The following is a 26,936-nucleotide window of genomic DNA, read 5'->3' as shown; positions in this document are numbered from 1 at the left end:
CTTCGGGTAAAGGTTTTTAACCTTTGCTTACGTTAGCATCACCTGGGGCGCCTTTAGACATCCTGAAGACCAGGCTGCACCCTTAATTCAGAATCTCCATAGGGTGGGGCCCAGGCATCGGTATTTTGGAAAGCTGCCCAGAAGATTCCAACGTGCAGCTAAGGGCCGACCGGGAGCCAGGGCTTGGGGGTGAAGGTCGCGCAGCCTTCAGCGAAGCGGGATAACGGAGACAAGCTCCAAGGATGCGGCTGCACCTAGCCTCTAGTCACACCCCAGCGGTGCCGCCTGATGCATTTAATCAACAATGGAGGAGAGAGACTAACTCCAGCTTCTCGCCAAAGAGTGGGCCTTCATGCGCAGCGCGACCCCGCCCCCGGGCAACGAGGCCCCGCCCCCGCCCGCGGCCGCGCTGCAAGGGTGCGGTCCTGCGGAGCAAGGTCTAGTCCGGCGCCCGCGATCCCTCTCCCGCCTTCCATTGCCCCAACTTCCCTCCGCCGACCGGCGCGCGGGTCCCGGGTCTGTGGTCACGTGTGCGGCGGCGGGCAAGCGCCATGAGGCGGGCGGCGCTGCGGTAGGTAGCCGGGGGGCCTGGCGGGGCGCGGGCCGGGGGGCGCCCATGCCCGCCCTCCGCGCCGCTAGCTGGCCCGGGCGGAAGGAGCGGGCCGCGGAGGGCGAAACTAGTGCCGGGGCTTTTGGACAGAAAATAGGGCCGGGTAGGGAAGGGCGGCCGCCTACCGCGACCCCGCCGGCCTAGGGTGGGGCCCCGCGCCCCCCACCTTCGCGTGTTCTGGCCCGGAGTTTGATGTTAAAAGCGAAGCGGCCCTTTAAGGGAGGAAGTTGGGCGTTCCCTGAAATTCCTATCTCTTTGCTCATCAGGGGGGTGGTTTGGAGTTAGCCCCTTGTCGGAAAGCTAGTACTTAGGGTTGCACGTTCCTTTTCCGGCCCTCTGCCCTCCTTTGCAGAGCGTTTTAAAGGTTGAGTGCTTGACTGACTTGGACTCTGACTTAAGTGTGTTGTAATGTGGGTAGAGATTGCAGGGCGCCTTTTGGGCTTTCAGGACCTCAGGACTGTGTGACCAGGGCCCCTGGTGCTGATTGCACTTTACTTTTACCGAGCAGCAAGGCCTGTAAGGCTAGGCGGGGGAGTGGCTTTGATTGGGCCCCTTTGACAAGGAGGATGCCTTTTTGGGTAAGTCATCATCCCAGCTTGTCCAGTTAAGGCGTAGGGCTTTAGACTCCAGGGCATGTCTGGCTCTCCCCCAACCCCCTTCACCGGAGCACTCCAGCTGTTCCAAGTTCTTTCTGCCTGGTTGGGTCCCAGGGGGCTCACCCCTGTTGCAGCTTCTGAATTCATCCCGCTATAGGTATGCCAGCCCCCCTGGTGTGGCCCACAGTGGTTCCGAGTGACAGTGATCCCCAGCAGTTCTCTTGGGGGCCCTGGATCTCTCTCATTGTCCCTGTGGACCTTGCCCTCAGTTGAAAAAGGTTCTCTGCGTCTCTCTGTCTCTCTCATTCTCTTATTTACTTTGTTATACTGTTTGAAGATGGGTTGAAGGTCATTACAAGAAGAGCCACAGTTGGATTTAGCTTGCATTGGACATGATGTGACAGGCCTTCTACAAGCTCCAGGGTTTTGTTCATGTGTCTTCTCCGAGGAAACCTTCCTTGGAAGTCCTCTGTCTTTGCCCTGAACTCCTTATAAACCTGTGGCTCATTTCCTTTGAGTCCTGTTGAACCTTAAGCAGGTATTCCATTAGTGTCTAGTGAGAGAAAGAGTACATAAATGAATACAGACTGTCTGACATGATTAGGTTATTTGACTGGTGGGCAATCTTTGTACTTCTTTTTTCCCGCAACTCACAAAAGAGTCATCTGAATTTGTTTAGTCTCTAAATTGAGGCATTTCCCCAGAGTGGAGGGCATATGAGTGGCATTGCCTGTTTTTGTACTGAAAACTCTTCCCGGACACCCACCCTAAGCTTGGAACCCAGAACAGCTAAGACACTTACGATCACACCTTCATGCGACTTTTGTGACTCACTTGGCTAGCCATGGAGAGGTTGGGCTCCTTGGTCTCCTTTTATTGGAAAGGTTGAATCATGGAGTCCTAGGGCCTGACTGTAGAGGCCTCTTGACAGTTTCTTCTAAAGGCCTAGAGGATTTGCTGTAGGTGAAACTCCTGAGGGCTTATCAGGGAATAAGCCATTAACCCTGAGGTACTGAGGTGTTAAGCAGTGATTGAACCATTCTCCTGCTCCCTCCACCTCAGTGTTGCATATATAAAGGGAAGTAGCCTGAGACTGTGAAAAGAGCAGTTTCCTTACGTGTATGGTGTGTATGAGGTGGGGAGGGATTAGAAGAACTGGGCTCTATCCAGTGTGCCAGTTGACAGGCAGGGGAAAAGTCATCTAATTCCTTTGGGCCTCAGTTTTTTCAGAAGGTTGGTCTGAATCACAGTTTTTAAATCTAGGGGCCCATGGGGGTGTCAAAAGGGAGTGGTCTGTGAACCATCTGAAATAGTATATACCATTTTCTGTATCAATAAAAATGTATTCCCCCCCAACAACTACTGGGCATGAGGGTCCACAGGTTTCATCTGATTATCAGTAGGGATTATATCAAATTGTAGTGAAAAGTTACAATAAGCCAAATGTTCACAAGAGAATAGAAATTTATTATACCAGTATATGATTAGTATAATCAACGATTTTATTGTTTTTAAATATATATATTTTTAATAAATTTATATATTTATTTATTTATTTTTGGCACATTGGGTCTTCGTTGCTGTGCGTGGGTTTTCTCTAGTTGCGGCGAGCAGGGGCTACTCTTCGTTGCGGTGCGTGGGCTTCTCATTGCAGTGGCTTCTCTTGTTGCGGAGCACCGGCTCTAGGCGCGCGGGCTTCAGTAGTTGTGGCTCACGGGCTCCAGTAGTTGTGGCTCACGGGCTCAGTAGTTGTGGCTTATGGGCTTTAGTAGTTGAGGCATGCGGGCTCTAGAGCACAGGCTCAGTAGTTGTGGCGCACAGGCTTAGCTGCTCCGTGGCATATGGGATCTTCCCGGACCAGGGCTCGAACCCGTGTCCCCTGCATTGGCAGGTGGATTCCCAACCACTGTGCCACCAGAGAAGCCCTAATCAATGATTTTAGAAAAAGCACTCACATTAGGCCTTTGCTGTGTTACAGGGATATGTTTTCAAATTTATTATGGCAGTATGCAACCAACAGGGCTGCAGGACCACAGTTTTCCAAATAATTTGGCCCAAGTGTTTCTCTGTATTCATCAACTCCCTCTTTACTATCTCCGTTTGAGTCTCCATTCAGAGATGGTCCATTATAGTGCCTGGCTTATTTCCAAATTTCTGGTCATTTTTGACTTTTAGGGGAGACTTTGGAGAAGCATGCCTTTCTGGAATAGAGTTTTTTTTTTTTAAGTATTTTTTTTTGGCTGCGTTGGGTCTTCGTTGCTGCACACAGGCTTTCTTTAGTTGCTGTGAGAGGGGGCTACTCTTCGTTGTGTTGGGATCTTCCCGGACCAGGGCTCAAACCCGCGTCCCCTGCATTGGCAGGCGGATTCTTAACCACTGTGCCACCAGGGGAGTCCCCATGGTCAGGCTCTTAACCTCTGTATACTACACTGCTTTTCACTCAGGCAGGATGGGATGATTTTCATCACTTTTCAGAAAATGCTGCTTCTTAAGGAACAAAACAGAAATGCTTGTATATATGTGTATTTACCCAAATATGTGAGATCAGTTTTACAGCTTCTGTTAGTTTGTGATGAGTATTCACAATATTTAGCCATTCAGAGTCAGATCTCATTTCTTATATTGAGATCATCTACTGCAACTATTATTATTGCTAATTAATGTATCGAGGGCATTATTTTTCTGCTCTTTCAGCTAACAGTAGCAATGGAAGATTTTAGCTTTTTCCAGTGTGCTTTTTAAAACCTGATATATTCAGTTGCAGAACGATAGTTTCTGAGATGGCAGAAGGAAGGACCACATGCTCTTGTTTCCTTCAGTGAGGGATTTGAACCTACAGAAAATACATAAAATGAAATAGTGAAAAAGAAAAAAGTTTAACTCATGTTCTGAGAAAATGCAAATTAGAAGGTCAAGAACAAGAAGACTGAAATATTAATTCACATATAAAAGTACATAAATGGAAAATTTATTGTGAAAAAATAAACCACAACTATGTAAGATAGAGGCTTGTTAGCTGTGTGACTGGAGAATAAACACAAAACCAAAACCCCAAATGCTTTAGGAAGTATTCCAGTCTTAGTGAACCAGCAGGGATTGTATCAGGGCCAGTGTGATGAGTGGCTGGCTAAGGAGTTGAATTAGCCAGTGAGCATGTGCTGCTATTTTTGTGTTCTTTGCAGTTAGAGTAGTTGACTTGGTGAAAGGACCAGGATTTGTTCTAGTAGGACAAGTATCAAAACTACTTGTAGATTTTACCAAATATTTTTACTCAGAGACTCTTCCTGAATGCTGTAATTCAGAAGAGAAATCTATAATAAATTTGGGCTCTAAAGAAAATTTAAAGTATGCTTTTTAAAAATAGGTTAGTCATCATTGGACCTGGCATTAGGTAGTAAGAATTTACTAGTCACTTGAGCTAGAATGAGTAAGAGTATCTGGGGTTCTCTACCTTTTCAATGCCTTGCCTTCTTCCACTGTGCTCTCAACAGATCAGTTTGTCAGTCCCTGATACTATACGTGTGTTATCCCTGATAGGATAGTGTGTGGTTAGGAGTCAACAGTTAAGCAATAGTGAGCCAAAATCAAGTTAAACAACTTATTTTGGGAGAACAGTTTCGGCGCGTTGGGGTAAATAGCTTTGACTTTATTCCATTGGGGAGTAGGAAATTTCTGCCTAGGTCCAATAAATACTCTCTTTGAGTAACCCTGGAAAGGGTTAATTCTGTTTTCAAAGTTGATTGACTTATAATTGGGTTTAGCTTATTTATTGAGGAAGTATGGTATGACAACGAAATAAATGTTCATAATTAGTTTACTCAGCTGTTTACCAAATTGATTCTGGGTTTCTGAAGCTAATAAGAATAAATCCATTAAACCTGGTTGATATCTTTTATTTATTTTGTAGATCATTACCTAATTGGTCTCTGCTCTCAAGAAATGTTTACTCTTATTGGAGAGATGATTTACGGAGTAGCCTCATGTGCAAATATACATACGCTTGAGAAACATGTACAGACCCTATAAGACAGTATTTACTAAGGGTGTGGGATGGCTGAGTGCTCCGGAGGAGGCACAGGTCTTTGGGGTTGCCAGGGAAGAAGTCATGGAACCTTCTCGAAGCGTGTTTCATCTTGTTTTGTAGGCTTTGTACCCTGAGCAAAGGGCTGCTTGCTCCCAGCAGAGGACTGACTCAAGGATCTCAGAATCCCGAGAAACAGAGAGTCTTCCACATTCATGAAGGCAAGCATGGGTGTTTACCTTTTAGGCCTATGTGGGGGGAAAACCCTGTTTTATTTACGAAGCATGTAGATAGACAGTTTAGGGCAAATGAGGCATACTAAAGGTAGATCTTTCATAAACTTCTCACTTAGAAAATGACCAGGATAGCTTTGGGTAGAAATCACATACAGTACTTGAGCTTTGGTTCCTGGGAGCCTTGGGGACTGAGCTCTTTTAGTTAAATGATTTCTGCTTCCTTTGTGTAGGTACTGAAGTGGAAGGCATGGAAAAAAGAGATCTAATGCATAAGCAAGAGACAGGCCCTTCAGTTGTACCAACTAAACGCTCCTAGTCCGTAGTTTTGTTAGAGGGACCCTGTTAATTGAAGTTAATTTCAGTAACTAATCCATACGCAAACTATGGATGTCTTTGTCAATGTAGGAATATTCATTATAATGAAAACTGGGACTTGTTTAAAGGATCCAAATAAATATATATGTATATATATAATTTAAAATTCTGCTTTGTTTCTTGGCCCTCAACACCTGCCTTTCTTCTTACACTGATTATAAACTAGTAATAATCATTTTATGTCACTGAGCATCAGTAGTCTGTGTACTACTTGGGATACTTTCTGTCCATTCTTTTATTCAAGGAGCTCAGGAGGAAAAAAAATCAGAAATAAGACTAATTTACTAATGGATATTTTTGGTGCAGTACTACTCTATGATTTCATTGTAATTAGAGTTTGCACCTAATTTATGGTATATAACAATTGTGGGTTTTTTTTTTTTTCCTTTGGCCGTGGCTTGCAGGATCTTAGCTCCTTGACCAGGGATTGAACCCTGGCCCTGGCAGTGAAAGTGCCAAGTCCTAACCACTGGACCACCAGGGACTTCCGTATAACAATTGATAGAAAAATCAACCACTTTTTCATGAAAATTAAGATGTATGTTCATCTAACCATATTTGGTTTTGATCAAGTATTTAGTTGTTGAAGGACCAAGGATTGCTATAGTTAATTTTCTGTAACCAGAATATGTATTTTAAAATGCTAGAAAAAAACACATGAACTCAAAACATTATTTAAAATCCTATAGATTTATTTTTTAGTATTGACTTACTACTGCTTATCTAATTTATTTCCCCTTTATCCATATAGCATGTTCACCAATACATGTGAATCATGGTGTGTGTGGTAATTAGTATCAATTTTTTTTTATAAGTGCTTAAATTTTTTTTCGCACTAATTCATTCTTGCACTTTTGGGCAATGGGCATTAACTAAACTTAAACTGCTTTTTTTTGCCTTGCCTTTTTTGCTTCATTTTTCTTGCCTCAACTTTTCTAACATTTAGGGTAGTATAAATATATGAGAAATCAATTAGAGTGAGATTCAAATTTTGATATTAGTCTTAGTCCCACTGCCTATAAGAAGATAGGCAGGGATTCTGTTCATAATATCTCCATCATAAAGGGACTCCTGCCAACACTGATACAGCCCCAGCAGATGAATAATTGGAGTTATCCTTTTTTGCTTATTTATATAAATCCCAGTGATTGACACAAGGATATTCTTTTCTGCACTAAGGAGACAATAGTTGTTTCAAGTTTTCGGGAAGCAAAGGCCTGATCCCTTCCCTGAGCTGTTTGTTTTGTGGCATTAAATGGAAATTCATGGATCTTTGAAGCTTTTGAGTGCATGAATCGCTTTTCGTAGTTCTTGAGCTCGTTGCCATAATCCATTTCTCACTTTCTTTGTTTCATGGAATGACCTCTTTATTTTTGTTTCAGTTCGAGATAAGTTGCGGGAGATAGTAGGAGCATCCACAAACTGGAGGTACGTGCTCTGTGTTTATTCGTTCTTCTATCCCTAAGCGGTGTGCTAGGCTGTGTTTAGGCTCAGTTGATGGTCCCACTGTAGGAATGGGGGGAACCCTTTGTTCAGAAATGGGTTGAGAGTTTTTTTTACTTGGGGGAGAAGATCAACATTCCAACATACTCATCAGTTGATGCTTTGTTGTCATAAAATCATGTAATTTACACGTACTCTGCATTTTTCAAAGTGTATTCAGGAGTATTACCTCACTGATTCTCAGTGAAACTTGTGACGTGCTTATGACATATGTTCCTATTCCTTTTTTGCACATGATGAGATTGAAACTCAGACATTGAGTGATTGAGTACCAGGTTTGGGACTTGAACCCAAGTTTCCTGGTTTTTCTATTTCATGCACCCTGACTCCTTTACTGCTTCTTGTCAGATCACAATTAACCAGGCCTCCCATACAATCTTTCTCTTAGTATTTCCCTGCTGTAAAATAGGATAATATCCCTCTTGGTGCATAGAATTTTGAGGCTAAAATGAGATAAAAAGAAAAAGCACAATAACAGTAATCTATTTGGTATAAAAATTATCTAATGACTTCTTTTTATCTCTTTATATGAAAAATTTCAATTTTCTGAAAAGTAGAAGAAATGAATACCTTTGTTCCCACTATCTGAATTGGATACTTATGAACATTTTTCCAGATTTGCCAATATACATATACTGGCTAAACTATAAAGGTATCATGACACTTCAGCTCCAGTTATATTCCCATACATCTCTAATAAATAAATATATTTTCCTATGTAACAAAATCAGCAGTCGTGCATCTCCAACAAATAAGATATTCTCTTACATAATGAAATTGGCAGTAATTCCCTAATAGCATATTATTTACCCATATCCGGAATTCCTCAATTGTTCCCCACATATCTTTTATAGCTTTTTTAAAAAAATCAAGATCCGGTAAACAATTGCATATTGCATTTCGTGGTTATGACTCTTTAGTCTCCCCTAATCTAGGATAATAGTTATCCCTCCCTCCTTTTTTTTTTCCTCATGAGCTTGATTTTAAAGAGGCCAAGCCATGTGTCTTGTTGAATGTTCCACATTCTGGATTTACCTGGTGCCATTTAACTTGTTCATCAGTTTCCTCCCTATATTTTTGTAGGCTACACTTTTCTGGCAATAATACTTCATAAGTAAAGCTTAGAAAGACAGCTTAATTAGTGATATTGTCAACATTTTAGTTCCCTATCCCCTTGTCTCTCTCTTTTCTTCCACCTTAATCGTCTCTTCTTTTTCTTCCCTTTCTGTCTCCTTTTCATGTTCTCTTCCTCTTTACCTTTTGCTCTGCCTTCCAAACTTCTTTTGGATATACTCCATTTTTCCTCCTCTGTCTCTCTTTCCTGAAATTGAAGGCAGAGAGAGAGAGAGCTGGGGCACAGAGAATACGAGACTTGTCAAGGTGAGAAACGGGAATATGGAGTTCAGTGGCTATGTTGTTCTTTAGCGTAGATATATATATATACGTACATATATTTACACTCTATTATGTCCATTTCTGTATTTTTAATTTCATTTCGAAGATTCTATTCTTTGAATACACTTTTTGATGAGGGTGAATATATAGTTCATTTGGATATATCTGTATCACTTATAAGTGTATTTTTCTTATCTACTAGCCTGAGAAATTTTTGATTTCACCAAGTGGCAGGTAGGAAGGGAGGGAAGGAAAAGGAGATGAGGTAGGTCCAGACCTGCTCTTTCCTCTTTTGATGGTGTCTGACTGACCTGTATGTCACTGGAGTTGGGGGATAGCACTGTCCTATGTTTTATGAAGCTTGTGTCCTTTCTTCTCAGAGACCACGTGAAAGCAATGGAGGAAAGAAAATTACTTCATAGTTTTTTGGCTACGTCACAGAAAGGACTGCCACCTAGGAGAATGAAAGACAGTTACATTGAAGTTCTCTTACCTTTGGGCAGTCAGCCTGAATTACGAGAGAAATATTTGACTGTTCAAAACACTGTAAGGTAACACGGCACTATTTCTGTTTGTGTCATTTGTTTTTATTTTATTTCCTTTCTTTATTACAACTTTGAGATATAATTCACACATCATACTGTTCACTTATTTAAAGTGTGTGATCCTCTGGTTTTTCGTATATTTAGAGAGTTGTGCTACCATCACCATAATCAATTTTAGTAGATATTTATCACCCCATAGTGTTATTTTTTTTAAAGGGTGATCATTATGATTTTCATTTCATCACAGTTTTCTTTATTTCACAGGTTTGGCAGGATTCTTGAGGATCTTGACAGCTTAGGAGGTACTGATATTTTAGTATTTTTGAACTGGTACTTACAGTAATACATTGAATCCTCTGGCTGGAAAGGGTCTTTTTATTCTTTAACTTGCACAGATGGAGATATTCTAAACGAGCAGAAAAAGAAGGGCATCTACTACTTCTGAATTGTCATAATTATTTAAGTAAATTTACCGAAAAGTTGCAGAGTACAAGGAGTTGTTCTCCCCTGAATCATGTGAGAGTATGTTGCTGACACGATGCACATCACCCCCAAATATTTTCACGTGTATTTCCTACAAACAAGGACATTCTCCTTCATAACCACAATATAACCCTCAAAATCAATAACTTAACACTGGTATTTAGACAGTCTAATCCTCAGACCCCATTCAACTTTGGCCAGAGGTCCTTTATAGCAGAAGGATCCAGTTCTGGATCCAGTTCTGAATCACATGTTGCATTTAGTTGTTGTGTCAGGGATAGTTCCTCAGTCTTTCCCTGACTTTAATGACCTTGATACTTTTGAAGGTTATGGGCCAGTTCTTTTGTGGAATTTCTCTCAATTCGGGTATGTTTGATGCTTCCCCAAAGTTAGATTTGGGACAGGCATCTTTGGCAGGAGTGTCCACAGAAGGGATGCTGTGTTTTTATTGCATCTTAGCAGGTAGTGCATAATTCTAATTTGTCCCATTACTGTGATGTTAACTTTGATTCCTTGATGAAGGTGGTGTCTTCCAGGCTTCTTTGCTGTAAAGTTACTCTTTTCCCCTCTGTAATTAATAAGTACCTTGTAGGGAGGTACTTTGAGACCTTGTAAATATCCCATTCTTCATTAGACTTTTATCAATTACTTTAAAATCAGTATGGACTCAGGGATTCCTATTTTACTGAATGGATTATAATATATTTCTATCATCTGTTTTGATGCTCAACTTGTCCCAGGACTGCCCTTCATTCTTCTTGCTGGCTTCTGTGGAATTTTTTTGGCTGTGTCCCCATCATTCTTTGAGCACTTCCTCACTTTCTGGCGGAAGATTTCTAGGCTCATTTGTACTTTCCCTGCCCTAGTCCTGGAATCAGCCAAATCTCTGAGGAGCCCTGATTCTTTTTAATGAGAATGATATTTAGAAACCAAGATCTGGGTGCTGGGAGTTGTCATTGTTGCTGGGGTATCACTATTCCTCTGTGCTTTCAGTGGATGAGCTGGGGAACATATGCACGTACATGTACATTTACATCTATACATGCCTGCCTGTATGTGTATTCCTTCCTTCCTCCCTCCCTCTCTCCCTCCCTCCTTTCCTTCCTCCCTCCCTGTCTCTCCCTCCTTATCTGTCTACCTACCTGTCTGTCTGTCTGTCTGTCTATCTATAGGAACCCTGGGTTCATACTGATAGTTCCAATTCTGATTCAACCACAGGTTCATTCTTAATTCCTCCCTTTTCTCATTTGTAATTCCCTTCTCCAGCTGGCTCCATTATCTGTAGTACATTTACTTATTTGATCAGTTCCCCTGTATGTAGCCAATTTCATATTGCCGCCACCCCGAAACCCTCATGGACGCTCCCCTCACCTCAGTGGGATTCTGCTCCATCCCAGGTCCCCCTCGTCGTTGTGCTCGGGCTGCGGCGTGCTGGGCCATCTCGCTCATTGCCTCCCTGCATGTCTTCCTGACCCCTCTTGGGCTTTAGCACCCGACTCTGGGCTATCTATCTTGCTTGCTCCTACGTCATGGCTTTTGGACTGAACTGTTGGGAAAGGGTTTAAAAAAAGGCTCTAATAATCTTTAAAATAGAGACACAAATCCATTGTTAGGCTTACGGCTAGCTACGTTTTTCTTCAGATTAAATAAACCTGCTTTAAAATTCTTATTGGCCTTTTAAAAAAAATCACACACACACACAGACTCACACAGACACACACACACACACACACACACACACTTGACTTTGGTTTACTTAGGTGTCCCTAAATATACACACTCCCCTGCCACTACCCTGTTTTTCTTCATCACCTCCTGTTGATGGCCAGGGCCTTTCACCTGTTCACTTGATTCTATTCCTTCCATTTCTTCAAGGAACTTGCCTTATCACGTACCCTGAAGATATGTCCCTCATATCTCAAGCCTTTTCTCAACCTCGCTTTTCCCTTAACTTCTAAACATATTCAAGGCTCTTGCATCTTACAATGAAAAATAGGTAAAATCTCCTTCCCTTATAACACTCTCCAGTTTTCTTTCTCTCTCACTGTAGAGCTAACTTTGTGTTCTGGCTTCTGCTCCTCCGTGTCATTGAGCTGATTGTGCCAGACTCTCCACTGTCCCCCTTACTGTGTGATCTCGTGGGTGCTTCTCAGGGTTTACCTGACGCCTTTGAAGCTCCTAATGATGTCAAACTCACCCTTGGGCTTTGGTGACATTTCCTCCTGCCTCTCAGGCTGCTACTTCCCAGTCTCCTTTGTGGATTCCTCTTTCTCTGTTGATCCTTTAAATGTCACTTATCTTCAGGGTTTTGTCTTCTGCCCTTTTTGTTGTTGGGATCTGCACTTTCTCTATAAATAATCTTCAATCCCAGTGCTTCAGTTGCTCTCAGTATGTGGAATACTTAAGAAGCTACATTTCCTGGCCTGCTTTGTGAGTTGCAGACCAGTTTGTCCTCCTGCCTACTGGCCATCCTCATTTGGATGTGCCATGGACTTCTCAAATTCAACATGTTGAAAACAGTCCATTCTGCTCTCCCTGTGCTGTATTCTCTTTCTCAGTGAATGGTACACCATCTTCACTCATGCAAGTTAGAAACCTGAGTTAATTCAAGTCTTGTCAAGCCTGCCTTCTTCTTAGCTCTTGCATCTTTTCTCTTGTCTTCATTTCCACTAATGCTGTGGAAGGTCAAACACTTAGGATTTCTTTTCTGGGTACCACAAGTTTTTTGAATGGAGTTTCTTGCCTTTTGCCCCTCATCTCCCCAGTACATCCTTCAGCAGGTGCATGGATGAAAGGGTTTATTGTTACTCAACAAATAATTATTGAGCACAGACCCTGTCCTGAGGGTTGATGATAAAAAATTTGTTCTTAATAAATTTATTTATTCTTTTTTTTTTTGGCTGCGTTGGGTCTTCGTTGCTGCGCACGGGCTTCCTCTAGTTGCGGCGAGCAGGGGCTACTCTTTGTTGAGGTGTGTGGGCTTCCCATTGGGGTGGCTTGTCTTTGTTGAGGAGCATGGGCTCTAGGCGTGTGGGCTTCAGTAGTTGTGGCACGCAGGCTCAGTAGTTGTGGCTCACAGGCTCTAGAGCGCAGGCTCAGTAGTTGTGGCGCACGGGCTTAGTTGCTCCATGGCATGTGGGATCTTCCCAGACCAGGGCTCGAACCCGTGTCCCCTGCATTGGCAGGCGGATGCTTAACCACTGCGCCACCAGGGAAGTCCCGATGATACAAATTTGAATGAATCATAGGGCAAGCAGGGAGACCACTAAAGAAGTACAGTACAATTTTAAATGAGTTGATATTTGTAAGGTACATAGAACCATGCTTCGCACCTTTAAATGCTTGTTAAAATATGGAAAGTACACAGATAACCACAGGGTGGTGTAGGAGCTGAGGGTGATGTAGGGAAGGAGGGAGAACTCTGAGCCAAATAATAGCTTCATGATTAGGAAAGAGTCAAGAGGAAAACAGGTAGCTGAGCCCTTGTGATTTGTTTCTCTTTTTTGAAGATGTCTGATGCTGTCAGACTCATGTGCTGGGGTCTTTTTCTGATTTAGGCACCGTGCCTCTGTTGAGTAGTAATAAGCCACCTGGCGGGCCTGGGCTTTGGGCTTCAGTTTCCTCACCAAATCTAAAATTGAACAGACAGTCAGAGTAGAGGATTCCCAGATCTCTTCAATGTATAAAAAAGTGTTTGGTTCTAGGAAAAGACCATAGTGGAATATGGAGGATTAGGTCTTCAAAACCAGACAAGACTTTTTATGGATTTCAGGGAGTAAATTGCGAATGTTAAAAAATAATTTTTGCTTTTCCTTTATTTGGTTCTCTTCTATTTTCCTACAGTTCTTATTTGCTACATGCACAACAAAATTCATTCAGCTAAGATGTCTCCTTTATCGATAGTTACAGCCCTGGTGGACAGGATTGGTAAGTGATATTATTTTCTAGACATACTTAGAATTGTTAGTAATTACAAAATATTATTGAGATTAGAGGAAATGTTTTCCTTTTATGGGGGAATTTTTATGTATATATGTGCATATGAAAATGTCTAGATTGCAATATACCAAGATATTTATTATAATTATCTTTGGGTAGAAGAGTTTTGCATGATTCCAGTTTTATTTTTTATATTCTTTGCATTGTCTAATTTTTCAAAAATTATTTTTGAAAAATTATTTTAGTTTTGAAGACAAAAAAGAAATATCGTGGAATTTGCCAAAATTTCAAATGAAATTATCCATTTACAGTACAGAACATTTGGAGTATGGTTTGGGCTCAGGTTGATTTTTCTGTTTTGTAGATATGTGTAAGAAATGCTTAAGCCCAGAACAGGACATCAAGTTCAGTGGCCATGTTAGTTGGGTTGGGAAGACGTCCATGGAAGTGAAGATGCATATGTTCCAGGTGTGTCTGCGCCCGAAGACTGCCCCCTTGTTCCAATACAACCAGCTAGTTAGTGTCAGTGAAAGAAAATCTTATTCACCTGTCTATCCATAGACAGATATATAGTTCACCCATTTATAGAAAAACAATTCAAGTTCATGTCATACAGATGGTGTGTTATTAATATCCTCCTCCTGGACAAAGACTGACACGTAATTTGGTGTTTATGCTTACTATTTATTACTTTGAAATCATATACAGCTCCATGTTAAGGTACTTGTTTCTAGTTCTGCCCCAGAGAATTTCCCTACAGTTTGAGTTCTGTTAAGCATGAATGGAATTGGTGACTGTTAGTTTCCTAGGGCTGCTGTAGCAAAGTACCACAAACCATGTGGCTTAAAACAACAGAAATTAATTGTCTTAACAATTGGGAGGCTAGAAATCCAAAATCAAGGTCTCAGTAGGACCATGCTCTCTCTAAAACCTGTAGGGGAGAAGCCTTCCATGCTTTCTTCCTAGCTTCTAGTGGTTTGCTGGCCCTTTGGCATTCCTTGGCTTGTAGTTGTAACACTTCATTCTCTTCCTTCTTCATCACATAGCATTTTTCTCTTGTGTGTGTGTGTCTCTTCTCTTCTTTTATTTATTTATTTATTTATTTATTTATCGGCCGCGTTTGGTCTTTGTTGCTGCACGTGGGCTTTCTCTAGTTGGGGCGAGCAGGGGGCTACTCTTCGTTGCAGTGCGTGGGCTTCTCATTGTGGTGGCTTCTCTTGTTGCAGAGCACGGGCTCTAGGCGTGCGGGCTTCAATAGTTGCAGCATGTGGGCTCAGTAGATATGGCACGCGGGCCCCTAGAGTGCGCGGGCTTCAGTAGTTGTGGTGCGTGGGCTCAGTAGTTGCAGCACACGGGCTCAGTAGCTGTGGCTTGCGAGCTCTAGAGCGCAGGCTCAGTAGTTGTGGCGCACGGGCTTAGTTGCTCCGCGGCATGTGGGATCTTCCCGGACCAGGAATCGAACCCGTGTCCCCTGCATTGGCAGGCGGATTCTTAACCACTGCGCCACCAGGGGAGTCCTCTTCTCTTCTTATAAGGACATCAGTGATACTGGATTAAGGGCCCACCTACTCCAGTGTGACCTCATCTTACCTGATTACATCTGCAGCAACCCTATGTCCAAATAAAGTAATGTGCACAGGTACTGAGGGTTAGGACGTCAACATATCTTGTTGGGGGACACAGTTCAACCCATAACAGTCACTGAGATTACTACAGCAGTTAGGAACAGCCTCTCTAATGAGCAAAGCTCAGAATAGCTATTATAAAGAAATGAAGAAATTTGTCAAGAAAAAGTACCTCAAAGAGGATAATAGTACAGAAATCAAATAATTCAGAGTATGTTCAAGATTTCATTGTGAAAACTTACTTAAGAGTGACTTATTCAGTTATGTCAGGGTATTCAGTGGATCTGTCATTCAGATACATTTTTTTCTGTTATGGAATTATGAAGCATTTCACGTTTTGGAAAAAGTCTGAAGGTTGCTCTGTAGTATTTAAAATTATTTGTCAAAATAGGTAAGTAGTTTTTTATTTGGTGCTGTATGTAAACAGTTGAATTTTTTAACTTCCATGTTGCTGTAACTGACGGTAATACTGCTTTTAAAGCAAATATTGTAAAGTTGTTGCTCTGATTTGTTCGCACCCTTTTTTAATCTTCATGGTTGATGCACGGTGGATTCCTGGCATAAGACCTGCTTTCTAGGGAATCTTGGACAAATAGGTTGAAAAAGAGATACAGGAATTATTGGGAAGAGAGAGCCAATGAAAATCAGTGTCAGAGAAGTACAGACTTTTGTTTTAAATTTGCATTTCTCATTGGCCATTTTGATTAATAACTCACGGCTTGAGTGATCCTTTATTCCAGAGAGGGAGCGTGGCAATAGGTACCCTGCCTCTGGTTTGGCTGAAATGTAAGTTCAAATCCCAGCTCTGCTGCTTATTAGCCATGTGACTGTGGGCAAATTTCTTGCCTTCTCTGAGATGCTGTTTTGTTATCACAGTAACCGCTAATCAAATGTTGCCAATTATATAACTTTATCATCATTACTATGGAGGTGGTCCCAGATCTGTTCTAGGCTTGACAGTCAGACCTGCCTTTTGGGGTTCCTGTTAGATCTCTCTTCCGAGTGTGCTCTCGCTACCTCAAGTCCAGTGTGTTCCAAACTGAGTGCATCAGCTTCCTTTCCGATCCTGACCCTCCTCCGGTTTCCCCTTTGCCACCCTCCCATTTCTCCAAGCTCCAAACCTTTGTGAAAGCTTTAATTTTTTTTCCCTTTCCCGTGCAGCCTTTTGCCAAGTCTTGTGAATTCATCACCCACAGCTACTCACCAGAGTCCTTTCTTCCCCTTCCCCTTGGCCTCTGTGTTTCATTCAAGCCCTCACTGCCTCTTGTGTGAGTATCTTAGCTATCTTTTAATTACTCTGCCTGCCTGTAGTCTGCTCTCTCTCTGTTAATTTTACACATTTCTTCCGGCTAGATCTTCCAAAGCCGATCTTCAATCACATCTCTTCCCTTCTCAAAACCCTTCCATGACCATTATCTGTGGATCAAAGTCTAAATTGCTTTGACTAGTTAGGATCTAAGGTGCTCCATAAACTAGCACCAACCTACCTTTGCAGCTGTATTCCCTCCAACTTACCGTTCACACACCTTCTTGGAGCGCACAGCTGGAGACCTTGAGTGTCCTGAGTAGAGAGTTGTTCACCTTGCATCCCCGATGCTCAGCACTAGTGGATGTTCATTGTAATACACTGGAACGTGAGCAGTAGGTGAGCGGATGAGCATCCTCGCGCACACTTTTCCCTTTGCCGGGATTCCTTGGGCTCTGGCTCTGCATATCCATATTCCACCTGTGCTTCTGGGTCACTTCATACTCGAAGCCTTCCCTGATCTTTTCAGCTCATAGTACCTGTTCCTTCCCCACGCCTCCTTCCCTCTGACCTTCTCTCCTGGTACCTGCTGTCCTCTGCCCTGCAGAGCTGCGTATGAACGTCTTTTCTCTTCCACTCGACTCTGTGCGCCTCAACAACAGGATCCGGGTGTGAGTCACCTCGCCCACTTCCTGACGGCGTTCATTTAACGTTGACTTAGCAGTGATTTATGGAGTGCCCCGTCTGTGCTCGGTGTACAGCAGTGAGCAAAACAGAAAGTTCCATTCTCTTGGAGTTCACACTCTAGTAGTGCTCAATAGTTAGCTGCCTCAGTTCATTCGCTGGCAGTTGGCAGCCATTGATCTGGTATCTGCTATCTGCCAGTCTTTGTGTCAATTGCCGGGAAACAAATGAGAATAAAAATGGTCTTTGTCCTCAAGGAGCTCTCGGTGCAGTAGGGAGACAGACACATAAGTAAATGATTATGATATAGTAAATTATTACGCACTGTTTCTCAACAGGGACACTATTGGCATTGTATGTGAGAAAATTCTTTGTTCTGCAGGACCGTCCCCTGCCTTGTGAGCTGTTTAGCTCTTTGGTTACCCCTCGCTGCGCTAGTGATGTCCCCCAGCTCATGTGACAACCATCACCAGCGCTGCACATTTCCAGATGCCTTCCGGGGGGTGACATCTTCCTCACTTATGTTGAGAACCGCTGTCAAGAGAGGACTTTGTTTCCACTTAGGTGGCAAACAAAGGAGGGAGTGATGAACTCTGCCTGGGGAGTAGGGCTGGGGCCGGGGAGGGGAGGAGCATCTTGAGGAATGTGGCCCTGAGGAAGGCATCTGGCAGAGGCGTGGAGGGGAGGCGGTCAGGTGACAAAATGGGACATTTCAGAACCTCCAAGTTGTTAGCTGTGGCTAGAGAAAGGAGTGCAGGCATGCCGGGAGTGTTTGGTGAACAACTAGAGTGGAATCTGGGCTCCGTGGTAGAGGCTTTGCATAGAATGCCAGCAGGCGTAGACCAGATGCTGGGGTAAAGGAGGACCTCTTGCAAGGTTTGAACAGGACAGGGGCATAGTAAGGTTGGTGAGACTCTTCCGAAATTTGAGGGGGAAGGCTCATAACGGCCTGAACAGGTAGTGGTGTTGAGGACTAGTGGTGGGCTTGTTGAGGATGGAACCAACTGTACCCTCAGGTTATGATATGACTTGATGATATGACTCTCCTGGAAGTACAGACTTCTAGGGGAAAAAAAAATACCTTAAAATCTCAATGGCCTCTGCATTGTAAATATTTAGCTTAATCCACAGAATTCTCATTGATCTTACCCCTTCTTGGAAGCCCCTGTGCCAGGCTAAGGAAACAAACACATCCTGGTAGTTGGCACACTCAAGTTCCCTGAAAATACAAATGTCTGGGAGAGCGATGGGAGGTCCGCCTGGCTGTGTGTGCCTTTGGGAGGACAGGTAGGCCTGGAGAAAGCCAGCGTTCTGCAAGACGCGGGACACTTAAATGATGGTGATGCACGAGGTCCCCCGTGACCCTGGCCCTTGGGTCCCAGTCACTCACAGCTCCAAGGCCCATAGTTTCTGCCCATCCCAGCACTTCTCGCACTGTGCACTGTTTGGGTTTTTGGGTGTCTCTCTCCTCCGCTAGACCACAGACTCTTTGCTCTTGCTGCCTTTTCCCCCCTAGAGCCCAGTTGTGTGCCTGGCATCTCAGCAGATGGTGGTTGATGAAAGCACTCGTCCTCTTTTGCTCATTTCAGCCTTTCCCGAAGGCTGTGATGTCAGTTAGGATTGTAGTAGGTCTTCCCAGTAAATGCATTTCTTACATCTGCATTTTCTTTCCTTTGTTCTCTAGTTACACGACAATGAATTTTCCCCTGTTTTGGATGCGACATTTGTAATGGTGGCTCGTGATTCTGAAAACAAAGGGTAATTGCGTTTTTTTCCTAATTCTTTATTCTGAAAAATATCAAAGATACATAAATTGAAGAGAAGACTTTAATAAATTTCTATGATACCATCACCTAGACTTAAGAGTTTTAAAATTTTGCCATATTTGCTTCTTCTGTTTTTTTTTAAAGTATATTATTTTCTTTATAATATTTTAAAGCAAATCCCAGACATAATGACATTTCACCTCTAAATACTTCAGTGTAGGGCACTGCTTTAAAAATGAGGCTATTTCCTTAAATAACCACATTACCATTAGCACACCTAACAAAAATAATAGTAAGTCCTTAATATAGCCTAATAGTTCATATTCACTTTTTCCCAAATATCTTTAACGACTTATTCAAATCAGGATCCAAACAAGGTCCACATATTACATTTGATTTGTACGTCTCTTAAGTCTGTTTTTTTTAACAGCTTTATTGAGATATAATTCACATCCCATACAATTCACCCATTGAAAGTGTACAATTTAATGGCTTTTAGTATATTCATAGAATTGTGCAGTCTCTTCAGTCTGTTTTAATCCGGAATGGTTGTGTGTCCCCACTGTCCCCTTATCCTTTCATATCATTAACTGGTTGAAAGCCCAGATTGATCGTGCTATACAGTGTCCCACTTTCTGGATTTGTCTCATTGCTTCCTCGTGGTATTTTTTTTTTTTTTAACTTGTTTCACTATCCCTAGTATTTTCTGTAAATTGAAGTTAGGTCTAAACCTTGATTAGATTCGAGTTCAGCGTATTTGGTGAGAGCACTTCGTAGGTGATGACGTCTCTGTATCTCATATTGTATCATGTCAGGAGGTATAGATTGTCCCACTCATAGTAATGCTGAGATTAGTGTGTGGGTTCAAGTAGCGACACACTTTAATTTTTGCCTTGTGTAGTTCAGTTTATCCTCTTATGATCAGCAATAATCTACAGGTGTACAAGGTGTATCCAATGTATCCAATCTTATGAATAGCTAGTTTCCCATCAGTCTTCCTCCAGTACTTTTAATGTCCTTTGCTGATCATTGCTTTTATCATTTTCATTAGGGGATGTAAAATGATTCTCAAATTCTATCATTACTTTCTGTATTCATTAGCTGGAGATCTGTAAAGAAGAGTTTTCCCTTATCAACTAGGGCAATTTGGTTTGTAAAGGAAAGTTAGGATCAGTGTTTCATTCTTGCTTTTATTTACCCATTTACTAGCTAGTGATGACATAGTTTTTCTACTATTTTGCTTTTTAAAAAAGTATCATTGTCAGTTCATGGATTTTAATATAGTAAATATGTTTTAATAAATTGCAGCCATTGTTCTTCCTGTTTCTCGGAGTGAACATCTTTAGTCAGTGGGAACTCCTTTAAGCTGGCTGCTGTGATAAGCTATTTTGACATTTCCTAGTTAGTCTTTGATAACTTCCTGCTCTCTGGTACAATGAGATGTCTTGGACTCATCCTGTACATTTTCTGTCCCAGGGCTGGAATCAGCCATTTTTCCAAGGAGTCCTCAGGTTCCTTTTAGTGGGAAACTGGTATTTAGACACCAAAATCTGGGTACTAGAACTATACGTTGTTACCAGTTTGTCATGTTTCTAGGCCTTTTCAGTAGACAGGGCTTGGATGTATGTTAAAAAGCAAACAAAAAACCTCATAAATTTATACTGTCATTTCCAAGTCCAGTTTAACTGTACAGACTTTAACACTTTATCTTTTTTCTCTTACATTGGATTCTTGGTTCCCTAATGCCAGTTACACCCAAGGCATTCAGACTGGGAAAAACTGTTTAATTATGTGTGTGGGAGTAGGGTGGGGGGGAACATTACAGGATTGCTGTTTGTACAGGACGGAGTCTAAAGGCCTATGGGAAGTCTAATTTGTTTTAGAAACTTGGGTTAGGAGTCTGCAATGAGAAATCTCTTCTGCTGCATGGAAAGCTGACTTGGAAACCCGAGTTAAGATCAAAAAACCCCTTGGTGACTCTGATCCGAGCAAAGAATCCACCCATCTTCTCTAGCTCCTCTCACCAGCTCCAGCTGACCTGCCGCTCCTAGGGGCTGCCCTGGGGCTCCTTTTCCAGCACTGAGGGCATTACTTAAAGCTTCTCTCCCAGCTGATGCATTCTAATTTTCCAAGCTGCCATTTCTGTACTTTTGTTTCCGTTTTTCTTTCATCCAACCTTTGGATTCTACCACAGTGAAGTATTATCCCTTTCTCAGTGTTTTATTTTGGAAAATTTCACATCTACAGAAATGTAGAAAGAATAATGCAATGAGCACCCACATGCCCTTCACCTAAATTCTCGAATTAACATTTTACCACATTTGCCTTACTCTTGTCCTTTCTCAATAAATACAAACATATATACTTTTTCCCCTGGAATTGTTTCAAAGTAAGTTTGAGACTACTTTACCCTAATTCAGCATGTATCTCCTAAGAATAAGGCCATTCTCCTACATAACCTCAGTGCCTTTATTATATCCAAGACATTTAACGGTGATACAATTATATTATCTAATATATGATTCATATTCAAACTTTGCCAATTGTCCCTAAAATATTCTTTATAACCTTTTCCCCTGAGTCAGCGTCTGATTAAGGACCATATATTATATGCGGTAATCATGTTTCTTTAAATAATTCCCCTTAAAATAATCCCCCTGCCACTTTCTGTCTTTTAAGACGTTGACTTTTTACAATTTTTTGTTGAAGTATAGTTGATTTACAATGTTGTGTTAGTTTCAGGTGTACAGCAAAGTGATTCAGTTACATATCTATATCTGTATCTATATCTGTACCTATATTCTTTTTCAGATTCTTTTCCCATATAAGTTATTACAAAATATTGAGTATAGTTCCTTGTGTTATACAGTAGGTCCTCGTTGGTTATTTATTTTATATATAGCAGCGTGTATATTTTAATCCCAAACTCCCAGTTTATCCCCCCCCCCCCAATTTCCCCTGTGGTAACCAGAAGTTTGTATTCTATGTCTGTGAGTCTATTTCTGTTTTGTAAATAAGTTCATTTGTATCATTTTTTTTTAGATACCACATATAAGCGATATCATATGATGTTTGTCTTTCTCTGTCTGGCTTACTTTACTTAGTATGATAATCTCTAGTTGCATCTATGTTGCTGCAAATGGCATTATTTCCTTCTTTTTTATGGCTGAATAATATTCCATTTTGTATATATACCACATCTTCGTTATCCATTCATCTGTCGATGGACTCTTAGGTTGCTTCCATGTCTTGGTTATTGTAAATAGTGCTGCAGTGAACATTGGGGTGCATGTATCTTTTCAAATTATGGTTTTCTCCAGATATATGCCGAGTAGTGGAATTGCTGGATGATATGGTAGCTCTGTTTTTAGTTTTTTAAGGAACTCCCATACTGTTTTCCATAGTGGCTGTACCAATTTACATTTCCACCAACAGTGTAGGAGGGTTCCCTTTTCTCCACACCCTCTCCAGCATTTATTATTATTATTATTTTAAAATATTTATTTATTTATTATTTACTTATCTTGGCTGCACCAGGTCTTAGTTGCGACATGCGTGATCTTTAGTTGTGGCATGCGGACTTCTTAGTTGTGGCATGCATGCGGGCTCTAGTTCCCCGACCAGGGATCGAACCTGGGCCCCCTGCATTGGAAGCTCGGAGTCTTACCCACTGGACCACCAGGGAAGTCCCTCCAGCATTTATTATTTGTAGACTTTTTGATGATGGCCATTCTGACTGGTGTGAGGTGATATCTCATTGTAGTTTTGATTTGCATTTCTCTAATAATTAGTGATGTGGAGCAGCTTTTCATGTGCCTTTTGGCCATCTGTATGTCTTCTTTGGAAAAATGTCTATTTAGATCTTCTGCCCATTTTTTATCGGGTTGTTTGTTTTTTTGATATTGAGTTGTATGAGCTGTTTGTATATTTTGGAGATTAATGCCTTGTCAGTTGCATCATTTGCAAATATTTTCTCCCATTCTGAGGGTTATCTTTTCATTTTGTTTATGGTTTCCCTTGCTGTGCAAAAGCTTTTAAGTTTAATTAGGTCCCATTTGTTTATTTTTGTGTTTATTTCCATTACTCTAGGAGACAGATCCAAAAAGATATTGCTGTGAGTTATGTCAAAGAGTATCCTGCCTATGTTTTCCTCTAGGAGTTTTATAGTATTTGGTCTTACATTTAGGTCTTTAATCCACTTTGAGTTTATTTTTGTGTATGGTGTTAGAGAATGTTCTAATTTCATTTTTTTACATGTAGCAGTGCAGTTTTCCCAGCACCACTTATTGAAGAGACTGTCTTTTCTCCATGTATATTCTTTGCCTCCTTTGTGATAGATTAATTGACCATAGGTGCATGGGTTTATTTTTGGGCCTTCTATCCTGTTCCATTGATCTATATTTCTGTTTTTGTGCCAGTACCATACTGTTTTGATGACTAGTTTTGTAGTATAGTCTGAAGTCAGGGAGCCTGATTCCTCCAGCTCCGTTTTTCTTTCTCAAGATTGCTTTGGCTATTTGGGATCTTTTGTGTTTCCATACAAGTTTAAGAATTTTTTGTTCTAGTTTTGTGAAAAATGCCATTGGTAGTTTGATAGGGATTGAATTGAATCTGTAGATTGCCTTGGGAAGGCATTGACATTTTTGAAGAGTCCAGGCTGGTTGTCTTACAGAATGTTCTACAACCTATATTTGACTGTTTCCTCGTAATTAGAATCAGGTGAAACATTTTGGCAAGTGGCCATATCCTTTTACAACGTGAACTTTCTAGTGTGTAGATAAGTCTGTAACCAGAAGACTCCCCTAATTGTTCAGAGTTCTTATGTGAAGCAGTCAGTAAGTGTTACCCAAAATGAACACCTTCAGTTTTTATTAGGTAATGGCATGTCTTAAAATTTTTCTTTTCTTTTCTTCTCTTTAGGCCGGCATTTGTTAATCCACTCACCCTTGAAAGCCCAGAGGAAGAAGAGCTCTTTAGACAAGGAGAATGTATATTAATTTGTTCATAATAAGATACAATTTAAAAAGCACATTAACTGTACTACAGAGGAGATTATTTAAGAGTATGCATGGACTCCTCATACCAATAAAGTGTCCACAGAGTCCATACTTTGAACGGTTTTTATTGATGATACAATATTAAGTGAAGTAATTTGTTTTCTCACATTTAATGAAATGGGAAATGTATCTTAATGAGATAACTGCTGGTTGGGGCTGTAGGTCAAGGTGATTATAAGTGGTCTCACACTGAGCAGACATGATTTCCATCTGAAAGCAAAAAATCACTGGAAGTGTTATGTAGCCTCAGCAGCCTTCTCTGGGGTAGATGTGCAATTTCCAGTGGGCTTTTCGAAATCTGGAAATACTGTGTTTATAGGGTCCGAGGCAGCCCCGGTCAGCAACCCAGTGCTGTAGTGTGGCCCTCCTGATCATAGCTCCTTATTGTCTCCTGTTCCAGTGAACAAGGGGACAAGGGTCGCCTTCAGCTCCATGTCATTACTGAAAATGGCTCCCACTGCTGAGGAGAGGACAACCATACATGAGATGTTTCTTAACACGCTGGATCCAAAGTAAGTTAGGATGGTGAGATTCCTGGTTGGGAAAGCATCTAAACCTTGGCCTTCTCCAGAGCTACACTTGCTTGAACATATTGGGCGTTGTTTGCAAATATTTTACTTTTCAGCAGCAAAACCATGGCATTGACAGGGTTTACTCAATCTCCATTTGTACAGGACTATAAGTTTTCGAAGTCGAGTTTTGCCTCCTAATGCAATGTGGATGGAGAATTCAAAACTGAAGAGCTTGGATATTTGCCACCCTCAGGTATTGGAATTTAGTGAAAAATCTTCTAAACAGGATAACTTGGACTCATGACACTCATCTTAAGAGTTGACACGCCTTCAAACTGACCTCTGTTCTATGGCATTGTGAATTCCTTTGTTCTACAGATTCGGATGGTCACAGGGCTTGTATTTATTAATATTTATTTTATGCCCTATAGGAGCGGAACATTTTCAATCGAATCTTTGGTGGTTTCCTTATGAGGAGAGCGTATGAACTTGGATGGGCTACTGCTTGTAACTTCGGGTGAGTTGGGTTTAAGGTAGTCTTAACTCCTGAGAAGCCGTTTATACTGCCTCACTCAGTGAAACATTTTGGACCCATCTGGATGTGTTTGGGAATATATTGTGTTTTTAAATAAATGCCACACTGGTACCAGGTGGGTTTGATCTTCATTTTAGAAGGCTCTTGCTCTGATGTTGTCACTTAGTACATTAAATGCCTGCTGAGAAAAAGGGGTGATGATATGCAGAAGGGAAAAGATGATTTAGGTACTGATCTGGTCACAGTGTCATCTCTTACCATCTGGTATGGTTATTCCCTCCTTCTCTAGGTTTATTCTTTGATCATTTAAAGTTTGCTTCAGCTGATTGTCAGGAAAAAACTAGAGATCATCTGAATTTTGCAGTTGACCCCAAGTACTGTGTTTTCCCAATAGTGGTTCCCGACCATTTATAGTCACCGTGGATGATATCATGTTTCAGAAACCTGTTGAGGTTGGATCATTGCTGTTTCTTTCTTCGCAGGTAGGTGTGCGATGAGAGATGAAATACAATTTTTATTATTTGGGCCTAGAAGAGAGGTTTTTATATTCTAAAGCCACCGTTTCTCTTATGACTGCTTTCTTCCCCCTTCCTAATGCAATTAACTAACTATTGTGTCCATAATCGCTTAGGTTTGCTTTACTCAGGGAAATTACATTCAAGTCAGAGTACACAGTGAGGTGGCCTCTCTACAGGATAAAGAGCATATGACCACCAATGTCTTTCATTTCACGTTCATGTCGGAAAAAGAAGTGCCCTTGGTTTTCCCCAGAACATATGGAGGTAAGTGGCAAATGACTGCTTGTCCCTAACGAGGGGAACTTTTAAAGACATTTCTCTCCTTTTAAATTGTTGTAGGAAGTACTCTGATGCCCATCAGCCCTAGAGCATGTCTTTAGGGGATTGTGCTTTTGAGATTCTGCAGCCCTGAAGGCCGGGATGCCTCATGGCGTTCAGGTGGCCATTGCTGCTCTGCCTGTCTGGCTGTTGTCTGAAGGGCCAGTGTCAGCTGCAGGCAGCCACTGGTGGTCAGGACCGGTCCAGCCAAAGGGCCGGAGTCGAGGCACTCCCTGGCCCAGCAGCGCATGCCTGGTGCCGGTTTTGAATTTTCATTGCTGCCCCAGTGTTCCCAAGTAGTTTTGTGTTTGTATAGTGATTTTCTTAGGTGCTGCACGTGTCTCCAGAGCTCTCTCTCTTATGTTCCAGAGTCCATGTTGTATTTAGATGGGCAGCGGCATTTCAGCTCCATGAGTGCACCGGTGACCTTGCAAAAGGACTACCTCATCAAGCCCTAGGAAGACCGCGTTTGTTGAAGGCCAGTGCCCCACAGTGACACAGTGTCTGATGAAGGCCTGAGCAAGTATATTGCTCTTAGTGTTTATTCTCATCCTCCATAGCGAAGAAGGATGTATTCAGCTTTTAGGTTGATCAGAAAAGTAGAATGAGAGAATGGCTGGGTGGGGCAGAGGGGGAAAGAATTATTGAATAATAAATACTTTCAAGACAGTTTAAATTGTGAACCTACCACGTTTCCTCCTGTCTACTCAGGAAATGAGGGCTGAATGCCTTTTTATGTGAGTGGACACATTCTTTTCTTACACATATTGCAACCATCAATCTACATGGTTTCCTGCCAGGGCATTTGGAGGGCATTCTTTAAACCTGACCTTTACTGCAATTCCCCTGTATTATTTAAATCCCATCAACCCTATGTGATTCCTTTGTATTTTTGCCTCCTTCTATTTTCCAGCTTTTGTTGTTAGCAGAGGGTAGATGAAAAGTTGTAGTGAAGGGATTCAACAAAAGACA

General features: G+C 41.7%; 1 protein-coding gene across 4 annotated transcripts; it reads left to right on the top strand.

The window, feature by feature from the left end:
* The first annotated feature begins 375 nt into the window (after positions 1-375).
* Positions 376-26,640, top strand: ACOT9 (acyl-CoA thioesterase 9). Of its 4 annotated transcripts, none has more exons than XM_068533752.1 (16): positions 376-571; positions 5,351-5,448; positions 6,590-6,616; positions 7,221-7,266; positions 9,117-9,287; positions 9,546-9,583; positions 13,608-13,691; positions 14,068-14,171; positions 18,943-19,016; positions 23,945-24,012; positions 24,482-24,593; positions 24,756-24,846; positions 25,025-25,110; positions 25,523-25,610; positions 25,760-25,910; positions 26,334-26,640. In XM_068533752.1, exons 1-16 carry the CDS (start codon positions 552-554, stop codon positions 26,420-26,422), a joined length of 1,347 nt encoding a protein of 448 aa, XP_068389853.1. In that variant the 5' UTR covers positions 376-551; the 3' UTR covers positions 26,423-26,640. The 4 variants fall into 4 exon arrangements, with proteins under 4 accessions (XP_068389853.1, XP_068389854.1, XP_068389855.1 ...); XM_068533755.1 differs by lacking the exon at positions 376-571 and adding an exon at positions 1,345-1,363; XM_068533753.1 differs by lacking the exon at positions 6,590-6,616.
* The last annotated feature ends 296 nt before the right edge of the window (positions 26,641-26,936 follow it).

This window comes from Eschrichtius robustus, chromosome X, assembly GCF_028021215.1.
Source record: "Eschrichtius robustus isolate mEscRob2 chromosome X, mEscRob2.pri, whole genome shotgun sequence".
In the NCBI taxonomy this organism is placed as follows: domain Eukaryota; kingdom Metazoa; phylum Chordata; class Mammalia; order Artiodactyla; family Eschrichtiidae; genus Eschrichtius; species Eschrichtius robustus.
Note: the sequence above shows the minus strand (reverse complement) of the source record. Positions and strands in the feature narration are given on the sequence as shown.

What these genes read in the sequence shown, in the direction of transcription:
- ACOT9 (XM_068533752.1), top strand. Translation starts at nt 552, where the DNA reads ATGAGGCGGGCGGCGCTGCG. An exon ending in AGTCTTCCACATTCATGAAG is followed by an intron (nt 5,449 to 6,589) that starts GCAAGCATGGGT and finishes TTATCCATATAG; the next exon opens with CATGTTCACCAATACATGTG. An exon ending in TGCTGTTTCTTTCTTCGCAG is followed by an intron (nt 25,611 to 25,759) that starts GTAGGTGTGCGA and finishes ATAATCGCTTAG; the next exon opens with GTTTGCTTTACTCAGGGAAA.